This window comes from Alligator mississippiensis, chromosome 1 (genome assembly GCF_030867095.1).
Source record: "Alligator mississippiensis isolate rAllMis1 chromosome 1, rAllMis1, whole genome shotgun sequence".
Classification (NCBI taxonomy): Eukaryota; Metazoa; Chordata; order Crocodylia; family Alligatoridae; genus Alligator; species Alligator mississippiensis.
In genome coordinates this window covers 192,873,099-192,886,037 of record NC_081824.1, presented here as the reverse complement: position 1 = coordinate 192,886,037, position 12,939 = coordinate 192,873,099, and the positions used below count along the sequence as shown (strand labels likewise).

Below are 12,939 nucleotides of genomic sequence, written 5' to 3'. Positions count from 1 at the left end.
GCCTTCCTGAAGTCTAAGTATATGACATCCACCCCTCCTCCTGTGTCCAGGTGTTTCGTAACCTGGTCATAGAAAGAGACTAGATTAGTCAGGCACGATCTGCCCGCCACAAACCCGTGCTGGTTTCCCCTCAGCATAATCTGCCCTGCCGGGCTCTCACAAATGTGAGCCTTGATAATTTTTTCAAAGACTTTACCAAGGATGGAGGTAAGACTGACTGGCCTATAGTTGCCCGGGTCCTCCTTCCTCCCCTTCTTGAAAATGGGGACCACATTGGCCCTTTTCCAGTCCCCCGGGACTTGGCCCGTGCGCCACGAGCGTTTGAATATTCCCGCCAGTGGCTCTGCAATGAGCACAGAATGAGCATTCTTTCACTCTCTCTCTCATGTCTCCTGCTGAGGATTACTGGCAGCTCTTAACCTATACCAGTGAGACAACAGGCAGCTCTTGACAGGACCCTCAACTTGCAGACCTTTCCAAGAGTCACTGGACTTCAAAGCAATACAATCAGATGAAAAACTCTTATGAACAGTGCTTGCTCCATTCATAATTTCAAATTTCTCCAGGTCAACTCAATTTTTTATTTGGCAGTAAGTTTCATATGCAGTCTGTTGGTTTTTGCCTTAAACGAATATGTATCTATTTGAATCTCATGTTTTTTGGAGGGAGGGTGGGGTTCCCTTTACCAAAGATCAATCACTTGGAACCTAGTTGGTGTCTTCTTTCATTTTCCTATCTGGGAGCTGAAGGAAGTTGCTTGATGAAGCCAAGGAAATGTTAAAAACAGGCAAAACATTTAAGAAAAGATAAAAACGCTTTTTCTAAGAGGACATTTTATGTATGCGCACATGTAGGTCTAGAAGAATCTGACTGGACCAAAAGTACCATATTGCTTTCTGTGCCTTCCTGTCCTGTGGGTTTTCAGAGATTTCTATGCCACAGGAACCTGCCCTGCACTTTGCTGAATCAGACCTTAAGCTGCCAAAGATATGTATCCCTATTAAATACATGGCTTTTGCCAGGGTTATGGCAGCAATTAGAAGTACTTAGTGCACGGTTCTGGCTGTCAAGATTTTATCAACATTTCCTTAGGAAACCCTTACTTTCAAAGAATTATAGAACTGTCCATATAAAATTGATCATCACTGACATTTGTCATCCAGTAACATACCTCAAAATAAAGTTTCCTTTTTTTTTTCTTTTTTTTTGCTTCTCCTTTCACATTCTTTCTATTTGCAAATTCAAGCGAGAACAAGTTTATTACTTTAGAATACAGTTATAGTTAGCTAGGCACTTAGTTCTGCTATTGCATGTGCCAAGAGGTGGCACCATCTTGGCTGAGCTGACAGCTGAGCACTGACCTGTTAAAAAAATGTTTTTAAGTTAAAAAGAGTAATATATATTTGGTTTAAGACTATTTAAAATTATAAATTATCCTGGACATTTTCTTATAATATAAATTCCTATGGGTTTTGTTTGTGTTTTTGGTTTTTTTACAGTCAAAACTGATGAATACTTTCATTCAGAAAAGTGACTAATGAAAAAATCAATTTGTATTTTTTTTAAATGCTCAGTATTTTTTTAATTCTGCATATCTCTTACCATGACGGGACACAAGCCAGAACAATCCCTTTCAAAATATATGCTGACACTTCATTGTCTAAGAAACTCTATGAGGGTATTGAGGCCTCCATAAATACAATATATGTTGGCATGTTTTGTGTAGTGATTTTTGAAGGAATCCTAACTGTGTATTTATGGTCATGGAATGAATGATGGATTTATAAATGCACAATGACACAATCAGCTACATTATTATGGGAGATAGGTTGATAATCTGTGAATTACAGCTATTATAGCGTGTCATTTCAGTGATTTGCCAGACATTATTATAGTACCAGTGAACTCTGAGAAACTGAAACGAGGCGAGAGCTATTGCTGAATGTGCTGCTACAAGGCCGTGCTTTCCTAAATAGACAGAATGGCTGTGTTTCCTTTCTTTGTCTAGCTCCCCTGAGCATGGCTCAGTAAAGAAAAAAGAATTTAGCCTTATGATTATTTCAGATTCTACTTGAAGCCACTGTTAATTTGGTATGTTTGAACACCAACCAGTGAACTATATTTACGTGCCTGAGATCAACAAAGCAAGAGAAGCTGCTAAAATGTGGTGTTTTGACCTAAAGGCCATGTTCCTCATCATGAGAAGGGTCAAACTTTGCCCTTGAATACACACAAAACATTCCCATTGAAGCCACTTGTATACCCTAAAGCAAAATTGGTTTTATATAGCCCACTCAAGCACACAGAAGTCTTTGGTACATGAAATAAACAAACCCCAAAAAATCAACTATGAAAAAAACAGGCATTTTATTTATTTTTTTACAAAAATAAACAATTCAAGGAACAAAAAGTACAAAATTTTCTTAATGTACAATCTAAAAAACAGTATGACATCGGTCACTTTTAGCATTTAGTTTATTGCTTTCACTGAAAGCAAATTCTTTAGACACACTGCCTACAAAATGCATTTATTTATATAGAGTTAAGGCTAGTGTTCATTTGCAATTATTAAGGGCATTTATTTAATTTGTTCTAAGAATTAGCAAGCAGCACCTTAGATGACAAATAATTTGATGATTAAAACAATGAATGGCCATAGCAAGCTATTAATTTTAAAAATGGTATTGTTCAAACAGATGGACTGCTTAGCTGATCTGTTAGTGATACATCTTAAAAAACACTTAGGACAGTAAATAAGGCCTTGATTCAGCAAACCACTTAAGCCTATGTTTAATTTTAAACACATGCTTAAGCCTATCCCTATTCACCAAAGCACTTTTAAGCATCTGTGTAAAACCCTACAAGATTCTGAGGGGACTACTTGTGTGTTTAAAGTTAAGCCTTTTTTAAATGTTTTTTCTGGATCAAGGCCTAGGCAACTAAGTATGGCTTTCTTAAGATGAAAGTTTATGAAACATTTAAAACAAAATGAAAGTTTGCCACATCTTTGCAACTATAAATATCAGTAAGATTAATTGATGAAGGAGCCTAGCATTCCTACAAATATTTTTGGTCTTGCATGTTTGATAACATTAAACACAAATGGTGATTGTCTCTTATAACATTTGATATTTAGCTTTCAAACTGATAAGCTTGTGATAAAAAGTGATTGTACTTGCCCAAATAAATATTTTGGCAGTGGATCCAGACTTCTCATAAAAATTTTGAAATTCCCACCCTGTGCAAACATGCACACACAGTTAACCTGAATTAAAAGCTAGAGCTGCCAACTGAACATCGTATCCTGACAGTGTAATACATTTTGTATTTTGCTTCATTTGAAATAAAAAAATCACATTTTCAAAATGTTGTTCTATTGCACATTCATCCTGGTCATGCAGGTCATCTCTTTAAAGTTTTGTTTAGCACTCTATAGATTAGAATGAGTAATAGTGCAATTATCTCGCTGTCCTCAGACATCTTGTACATAACAGCTGTCTATATTTATACACAAACAGCTCCTGTCATTTACTAGTTAGACTGAACCACTTTAGCTGTCAGCCTGTCACTTTCACATATGTTATCTCGTCAGGATCAGGCATGATATGATTTGAGTCCTTCTTGAAGAAGACAAGCTGCCGACCTACAAAGATTGTGACGGAAAGAAGAAAATAATTAGAAACGATGAGTGAGACCTTGCTCTATTCAAAATACTGACATTTCATATGCCTATTCTTTTCTTGCATTCTTTAAACTACACAGAAAGCCAAATTCTTTGTTCACTTAAAAACTGCTGTTAATCTGGAGTCTTTCCATTGAAGCTGCACCAGAACTTCATTTCAAAGTTTATTCTGGATTCACGTTGGGACAATGGAAAACAGAACTTGGCCAATTAAAGCTGTTCCAAGTGCATGCCAGCATAATTCTGATCAGGATTTGTCTCTATGAAGTTGACAAGCTATAAATGAGAGCATTTGTCGATTTTAAGACCTTTTAAAATACAGTGATTGAATTCAGTAGTTGGAGGAGCCTCTCTAGCTCTTGCCATTGACTTCATTGTCTTTGGATCAGGGCATCCATTCATTCATAAAAGAACAATATCTTGTTGGACTACCAGAATCTATGCAGCATACGTACACTGCATTTATCAAGTTTGGCCTTGTTTGAATGACAAATATACAGCAAAAACCTGCTGTGCTTTGTCAGCAGGAGGCTAACTCCTACCTGCAAACCAGCATAATAAAAAATGTTAAATGGGGGGCAGCCTGTACAGTCTCAATTCTATAATTAGCCACTTCATAAGTCAGAGTTCATCTAAGGTTGTCCTTTGTTGGTGCTTGCTACTGCTCACGTCTCGCTTACTGGTCTCATTGCACTTGTTAAATGTGGACCCTGCTTACATGCTGTGGCCATGGTCCCAGCACATTGTAATCACTGGTACCCACTGCAACTGATAAAAGAAAAGGCACTGGCATGTATGCTATGGTCTCTTTTCTGCAGCTGTTCAACCTTCCCCTACCTTCTGCCTAAAGTTAAGAAAACTAAAAGACATTTCCACAACTCCTGCCTCTCATGTGCTAGCGTAACAACATTGTCCTAAACATCACATGATAATCCGGATGCCAACAACTGTGTTTATGATTAATCAATAACTATACAGAATTCCTTGGAATAGCACGATCATTTAAAGGTTTAAACTTGGTTAATTTTACTTTGAATTATTGTTACTCTGAATCATTTCCTTTAGCTTCTGTAATTCAAGCAGTGGGCCTTTCCAAGCTTTCTATTGATCTTATCAAGATATATTAAGTCTTTTTTTTTAAGTGGTATATTTAGTCCAGTGCCCGACTGTCATGTAATACATAGTATGGTGTGATCAACTAAAGCACGTGGGATCTTTAGGGCAAGGCGTTTTGACAAACTTGTGCTTGGTATTTCCTTGGTTACTTGTGAGCCTCTGTTTGTCTTTGGGGAGCACGAGAGATATGGAGTTCCACAGTTGTGTAACACAGTACTGTGATATAGATAACATTTTTTAAAATATCTATTTTGGGTGGCTCCAGAGCTTGGTACTTGAGCTGAGACAATGGGTCTCCTCAGCTCTGGTTCTGTCCCATATTGCTCAATCATCCTTCCTCTGTAAGATCTGACACTGCCTTAGCAAAAAACAGTGTCACAACCAGTTAACACCAAGGAGCAAAAAAAGCACTCGGGCACCTAAACTCGGATCATAGGAAGGTAGGGCTGGAAGGGAGCTCATTAAGTCATCTAGTCCAGCACCCAGCTCAAGGCAGGATCATTCCTGACTAAACTATCCCAGCCAAGTGACTGTTTAACCTGATCTTGACAATTTCCAGGGATACAGATTGCCGTGGACAACTGGTGCCTCCTGATTCTGGGGAGACACCAGCAGCCAATCGCTGACCTGGTGGGGTGTGTGGTCCCCCAGCAGCCGATCGCCGGCAGAACCAGATCGATGGCAAACCAGAAGTGCTGCTGGCGCATCTCTCAGTGCCCCCACATTCTTGGGGAGGGAGGAACCGGCTGTCACCCCCTGCTCCCTGGCCGGCAAGGGTCAATCTAAGGGGGGCCCCCTCCGCATCACCTTCGCAGATTGCACAACTTCTATAGGATGCCTGTTCTAATACTTGGCCACCCTCAGTCAGAAAGTTCTCCCTCTCGTGCTTCCTCACACAGCAGCATTGCAGTCAGATCTGGCTGGTGTTAGGAGCCGAGCAATCCAACCCTAGTGTTCATGTTGGGGAAGAATGTGTTGTTAGGATTCTTCTGTTGAGTTCTGTGAAATTCAGCTCTTTTAAAACTGCTGAGTTTTTGGTTGTAGCCGTGTTGGTCCAAGGACATAGGGAGGTAAGGTTCTTTGAGCAGATGTGATATCTGTTACTAGACCAACTGAATAGTTGCAAAAAAGTTCTTAGCAAGCTTTCAGGCACAATCACTCTTCTTCAGGCATAAGAAGTCTCAGTCATAGTGAGACTCGTATGCCTAAAGAAAGATGACTGCACCCGAAAGCTTGCTAAGAACTTTTTTCCAACTACTCAGTTGGTCTAGTAAAAGATATCACATCTGCTCAAAGAACCTTGCCTGCTCTTTCAAAACTGTAATTTGGGTGGGATTAAGGGGCACTGACAGACATGGGGAAAAACCCACACAAAAAAAAAAACCCTCCAAGAAACCACAGCACTTTACCAAGAGAAGCAGCATCTTAGTTTGACCCAACTCTTTAAAATCTGTACAGATCAGGTACTTCAGCAGGGTTTTTTGGCATATTTACCTAAAGCAGATTCAATCAGCTTTAGAGAAAAGTACCAAAAAGCCCTGCTGAAGCACCTGATCTATACAGACTTTGGGTGAGCTGGATCCAAATAATGCAATGCCTCTTCTAGGCATGCACTGCATTTGGTGTGGGGGAACACCAAGCTTAAAGTGCCATTTGTTCCCCCCCACCCAGCATCTGTAAGCAGCGTAGGTGTCTAAGTTATGAAGCAGGCTTCTCCTGACTGCTCTGGTGACTTTCATCAGTAGTTATTTGGGCACCTATAGTTCTGCTGCTGCATGTGCCAAGAGGTGCTACCATCTTGGCTAAGCTGAGAGACTTGGTGACCATCTCAGCCCTAAGCGTATTTGGATTCACAAATTAAGCATTCCCCTACCTGAGTCTCCTACAGGGCCTGATCTAGTAAGCATACTTGGACTACACCTGAGACACACCAGCAGCAACAACTTTCAGGATGAAACACAGTAGTCACATCCACTTTCACTAGGGGCTTGGTGCATGCAAGAAGAAGCAGGTGGGCGAGTCATGCTCAGAAGCATTACTCTGAGAACATTAGGGACATGGTATAGAAATACCCTGTAAGCCCAGTGATAAGGGCATTCACCTGGGAGACAGGAGTCCAAAGTCCTAGTCCCTGCTCTCAGGACAGCTCATACATTTTACATGAAAAAGTCACTAACTAAAATGCAGGAAGCAGGAGTCCTCTCCCACAGGTGAATATCTTCATCTCTGAGCTACATCCTGAACCACCTTGTGCTTCCTCACAGAGCATCATTGCAGTGAAATCTAGCAGCTGGGCAATCCAGCCTTAGTATATACATCAGGGGGGAACATAGTGTTCCTTCTGTTGAGCTCTGTAGAACTCAGCTCTTTTAAACTATTTTGAAAATGCAGCTACTTTATCACAGCCACTTGTAACGGTTTAGTTTATCAGATTACCACATATTCCCTGGGGTCGCAAAAGGCATTAATCTGGTTTAGTAATAAAAAGCTCGGGCCAGATCTTCATCTGAGATAACCTGGCACTGGTTGACAGATATCAGTAGACCTACACTGATTTACAGCAGCTAAGGATGGGGATCCCAATCTTTTATTTATATGTACCGGCAATATTCTGTTAGACACGAGATTAACAAAACATGCCAATAAACATCCTCAGTTTGTGCTGAGATTTTCTTCTAAAAAGGTCTTCTGTGTCCCTGAATAACACTGAGGACCAGGGATCCAAGTTTTCCATTCGCCATGGGAAAACGCAGTAAAACCCAGATTTTCTCCTTTAAAGGAGAAAAACATGGGAAATAGTGGGTTTCCCCTTGCAGGCTGGCAGAGTTCCAGGCTGTAAGGGGCTGGGGGAGTGGAAGGAAGGCGGTCAGGCAGGGGGTGCCATGTGCATGTGTATTCATACATGTGCACATAGCCACCAGGCAGCCTGGAGAGCAGCTCCCTGCAGGTAAGTCTGGTGGCAGAGGTTGGAGGGGGGGTGGGGAGGGCGGAAATTGGGGCCCCCACAGGGAGGAACGAAGGGAGTTCGGCAGGGCTGAGGCTGCGGGTGCTGCCCAGCCCAGGTGGTGCGTGGTGTTTGGGACTGGAATGCGCAGCTGCAGGGCCTAGGTGGGGAGTGGGATGGAGCGGAGCGTGGCTTGCCCTGGGAATGGGAGCTGGCTCCTCGCTGCTGCATGCACTCCTGGTAGGGACACGGAGACACATGCCCCCCAGATTTGTGCATGGGGCAGGGGGAGGTGTGGGATGCCCTCTGCCGGCTCAAGCTCCCTGCCCAGCTGCCCTCCCCCCAGGGCCTCCGTGGCCCCGTGGGGAGGACCTGGCACAGCAAAGCAGAGAGGGGCAGGGAAGCTCAGCGCTACTGCTGTAGGCCCCATGCTGCCATAATGAGGCACTCTCTCCCCACCCCCCGGCAGTAGCAAGGGGCACAACTCTGCACTGTCATCCCCACTGCTGCTGGGTGGGCAGGGGGCACCTCACCGTGGCAGTGCAGGAGTCACAGTGGTGCCACCAAGCTTCCCTGCCCAGTCCCACTCTACCTTGCCATGCTGGGTCTCACCTGCTGGGCTGTGATGGCCCTGGGGGGGAGGGCAGCCAGGTGGGGAGCCCCAAGCTCACAGCAGGCAGCTTGTATCTGTCCCCTCCTCCCACCATGGGCTGCACGCCACCTGTGCCACCCATGGGAGAGAGAAAGCCGTGCTCCATCCTCTGTGCTCCACTCCACCACAGCAACCACCACCTCCCGCGGGTGGCAGCCAGGGCTTGGGCACTGCTGAGGGTGGCAGGGAGCTGTGGACCTGGGTCCCTGGCCCCATAGCTCTGACAGGGCTGCAGGGATAGGGGGTTGTGGGTCAGAAGTGGGGGGCACCAGCAGGGTTGGTGGAGGTGGCTGTGGGTTAGGAGCAAAGAGCAATGGCACGGGCAGGGCATTGGCATATCAAGGCTGCTCGGCTCCACAAAGCAGTGGGTAAGGACAACTGCAGCTGGACCCATATCCTGGAGAGCAAAAGGGGGCAGAGCTCTGGTGTTCCATGATAAAAACCCTAAAAATCAAACACCAAAATGTAAAGGTATTTAGAGTTTATTTTATTATATTATTTTATATCATTTTATTATATTATTTTATTATAGTGACTGAGGCACTAGTAGGCTTCCAAATTGTTTTAAAATTGTATATTAGTGGCATTTCATTTTAATCATGGAAAAATGCTTATTTTGGGGGTTTTAATCAAAGCATTTGTAATTTTTTTTATCAGCAAATTTGTGATTTTTAAACAGAGAAAACCAGGATCCCTGCTGAAGACACTTCTACTTCTCTTATGTTTTAAACCATTCCTATGGCCCTCAGACTCATCCAGGTCCAGCATGTCCCCACCTGAGAACAGTACAGCACCCCCATCAGTGCTCATGACATATCTGTCAACTGAAGGACTGCAGTTTAGGGAAGGTGTGGGAGAACCTACTGAGCCAAATCCTGCTAATTTAACTATGCGAGTCAGATTGAACTCCCACAGCTGTTTTTGTTGTATTCAATAGTAAAATTTGGGGACAAAATCTGACTATGAAGGTAACCTGTGATCCTTGCCCAGCTGCCCCCAATGGATCCCTACACAGCAGGATATTCTGAGGGTATGGATTTACCATGAGGCAAAAAAGAATGGGACTTTACTTCTCATGGTAAACTGCTTGTTTACACGCTGTCACCTCATGGAAAATGACAACTAAATCGTGATTAGCTTAATTCTCAGTGAAAGAAGGGTGATTTATTTTGGTTTACCTTTCATTTTTCACAAGTGCGCACACAGGCAATTAGCACAGAACTGCCCCAGCCCTGGTCCCTAAGTCTGTGCATAGACTCCCCCTTCACAAAGCTCATGGGAAGGACAGCTCAGCCCAACCCCTGCTTGGCCTAAAGTGTGGCTTCTCCTATCTAGCTCCTATCCTTTCATGAACCTGTACCAGTGTAGCACATTCATTAGATCAGGGGCAAGCAATCATTTTGGCTTGAGGGCTGCTTAACAAGGTTTGGTGAGCTTATGAAAACCTCAAAGGTAGCCCCACACCTTGACAGGTACCCCGCCCCCTGGTCACCTTCTTAGGACCAGAAGTCCCGCCCCCTAAACACAGACTTTAGCCACCAGAAGTCCCTCCCACTGCCCCCCGAAAATACTCCATTTGGGAGGGGGGTTGCCATCTTAGAACCAGGAAAAAAACCAAATCATACACTAGAAGTCAAATGCTGACTGTAGCATTTTAATTTTATTACAAAAAATATTTTTGTCATGATTTGTGTTTGTGTACTGCATATAGAGGGCATTGCATAATAACTCAGAAACAAAGTCTTAGTCTTGTACATTGTCTGGTGTGTGTGTGTGTGTGTGTATGCATACGATGGTGCGTGTGTGTGTGTATGATAGGGTGTGGGAGGGGTGTGTGGGGGTATGGCTGTGTGTGTTGGGGAAGACAGGGTATACTGGGGGGTGTATATGTGTGGGGGTTGTAGGGGCAGGGTGTGCCTATGTGGCATTTGTGGGATGTGAGAAAGGGTGGGGGGGGGGCCCCTCGGCCCCCCTGGCATGCAGACCCCGCAGGCAATGGCGGCAGCAGCAGCAGGCAGAGGCACTCGGGGCTCCAGCCAGCACTGCATATCACAATGACGAGCACATGCAACTCCCACACTTGTGCGCCCCCATAGGAAAGCTCCATGTGCTGAAGCCAGCTGCTTTTGCCACTGGGCCATATTTGGCCTGTGGGCTGTATTTTACCCGCCCTTACATTAGATTGTATTAAAAAGGTCTGTTACCTGTCCACGTTGTCTGATTAGTCAAGACGAAAGCTCTGCACTGGGAGTAACTCTCGCAGATCTCAATGGCTTCAGTGATGTCAAATACAGAGAGGAGACAGCCCTTGTGATGGTAAGATGGCCAGCACCTGTAGTTCTCATCAGGAATAGTAGCATCAGGTACCCGTTTGTACTCTGCAATTATCCAGAGCAAAATGATCATTTGGAAAGCTATAGTAAAGAGGTACAATTTTGATAGGCAGGTTGCATCAGGCAAGGACACCATTTAGAAGGGTCATTCAGTAAGATGCATCAGCCTCATTTTGTTCCTGGCTTGATAAAATTGTTGCTTGCCCCTCAAGCTGCTTTTATTTTTCATTTTGAGAATCAAGCCCAGAAATAAACAGTCTGTGCACAGAATGCTTCTGCCCTCCCTACTGTTGAGGCAAGGCTTTGATTTGATTTGGAGTTTTACAGGAAGAATGTCCCATTGAATAAACAGCATCCACTTGAATGAAATGACTCACTGTCCTCGTTCTTAACACTGAACAGGATTGTCAGGGTGAGACCTGATGAGGCGTTCCCGGCCCACCCTCTCAGTTAGAAGAGCATGCTATTTTGCTCCAGCTTCTTTAGAACATGAAGAAAAGACAGGCTTTTAATTAAGCAAACTTTTTCTTCTTGCTCAGATTAGCACAAAAGGGGAGTTGCTTGATGGGCCTCTGAGAGAAAAAAAAAAAGACATGAAGCATGTCAGTTTGGTTCTTGCCCAGCTCCTCTGCATTGCCCTGTGGATTACTGCACAGCTCCCTTGGCTGCCATTCAGTCTCACTTGCCTTTATGAGCTCTTTCTTGTTCTCTGTTCACAGTTCCTCTCAGTTTCCGAGCTGTTTTTGGGCTTCTCTAATGAATGCATCAGCAAAATTAAACTAATCATTTACAAATATTTCTACTTAGCTCCCAGACACACAAATTGTCAGTCAAGAAAACCCCAAAAGACAAAACACTATAGCAATTCTAACTGCATGCATTAAGGAAACTGTAGCTACATGCTTCAAAACCTGTTCTTTAGATAGTTCAGTTTTGTCTCACGCTGCAAGGTTTCAACTTGCTAATGTTTCAGACACTGAGTTATCAGGATGCTTTTTATTTAATGGGTGTTTCCTCTTTCATGTTTAGTATATACATAACAACCAATGGTTTGATTCATAAAAGAGTTATCCATTGTCTAACATACATTTTTCACCATTTACCTGAAAACTTACTTTTCTCATTTGTTTCATAATAACTGTCATAACACAAATCCACAAACAAAAAGCAAAGAAAGAATACAATCATTTTGTCATTGGCAGAACTCTCATTCATTTTCAGGACCAATTTTTGCTACGGCAAATGCAAAGAATCAAATTCATATCACAAATACTCATTTTACTGCCAAGAGATGACATTGCTCCTTAAAAAGCTGCTACAGATTTGTCGGACAAATAACGTGCAGTCCATTTCCATACCTCCTTCATGCTATATTGTTATATCCTATATTAGAGATAGAATTATTTAGAAAGAACTAAAGAGCTACTGGATGGAGAGTGCTAAGGGTGGGCAAGCCTAAGGTCAGTGGGAGTATATGTGTAAGCAAGATGAACAAGGGGGCCAATTCACTGTTGCTGTTTAGCTCATGCACTCAGACATTTATACCCATGGAAATAAAACCCACAGTAGATATAGAAAGGGTTCATTCTGACTCAGCATTTTATTTTATTTATAATCCCCCTTGTACTGACCTGACTATGGAAGGAGGAAGGCAAAAATGAAATCAGACCCAATACTGAATAGAAATGAAAACTGTGCACTAAAGATGCTTGTTACTAATGGAAGAAAAAGAGCATCTACCATAGATGTTCTGAAGTGTGAGCACGGATTGAGCCCTGAGCCCTTGAAGGAAATGTTTGCCAAGCTCCTGACTATGACATCTAAGGTCAGGCCTTAGCAGGCCTTGGCATTACGTCAATTTTCAGTAAGTCAGAGTACTTAGCAGAGCAGCCTCAACATCACATGATGTATTTTCACTATGCAGTACAAAATCTCTCTCAGAGTAACCTACCTATTAAGCTGCATTTTACTGTTAAAACTCTCCTGCAGGCAAATGTGTTTTTAAAACTATTCCCACTACATAGTACATTGTTTCATCTTTAACATCTTTTCCTCCATTGCAATCCTCAGCTGGCATACATTGACTTCAAAAGAACAATAGTGATTTATATGAGATGAGGATCTATCCCTTTACGAAAGGTAAATGTTTCAATATTTATGGATTTTCAATGAGACTCAGAGCAGGATTCAAAGATGCATATGGGACTTAGGT

At 43.0% G+C, this 12,939-nt stretch overlaps 1 protein-coding gene across 1 annotated transcript in view; it reads right to left on the bottom strand.

Annotated features, from left to right (window-relative positions):
* Positions 1-2,348: 2,348 nt before the first annotated feature.
* Positions 2,349-12,939, bottom strand: part of PKDCC (protein kinase domain containing, cytoplasmic) — a 47,120-nt gene continuing 36,529 nt past the window's right edge. The window contains exons 6-7 of the mRNA XM_019483011.2: positions 10,599-10,772; positions 2,349-3,643 (exon numbers count right to left, since the gene is read on the bottom strand). Of these exons, the coding sequence (XP_019338556.2) occupies positions 3,558-3,643; positions 10,599-10,772 (260 nt within the window). The 3' untranslated portion in view covers positions 2,349-3,557. The remainder of the gene's footprint in view (positions 3,644-10,598; positions 10,773-12,939) is intronic.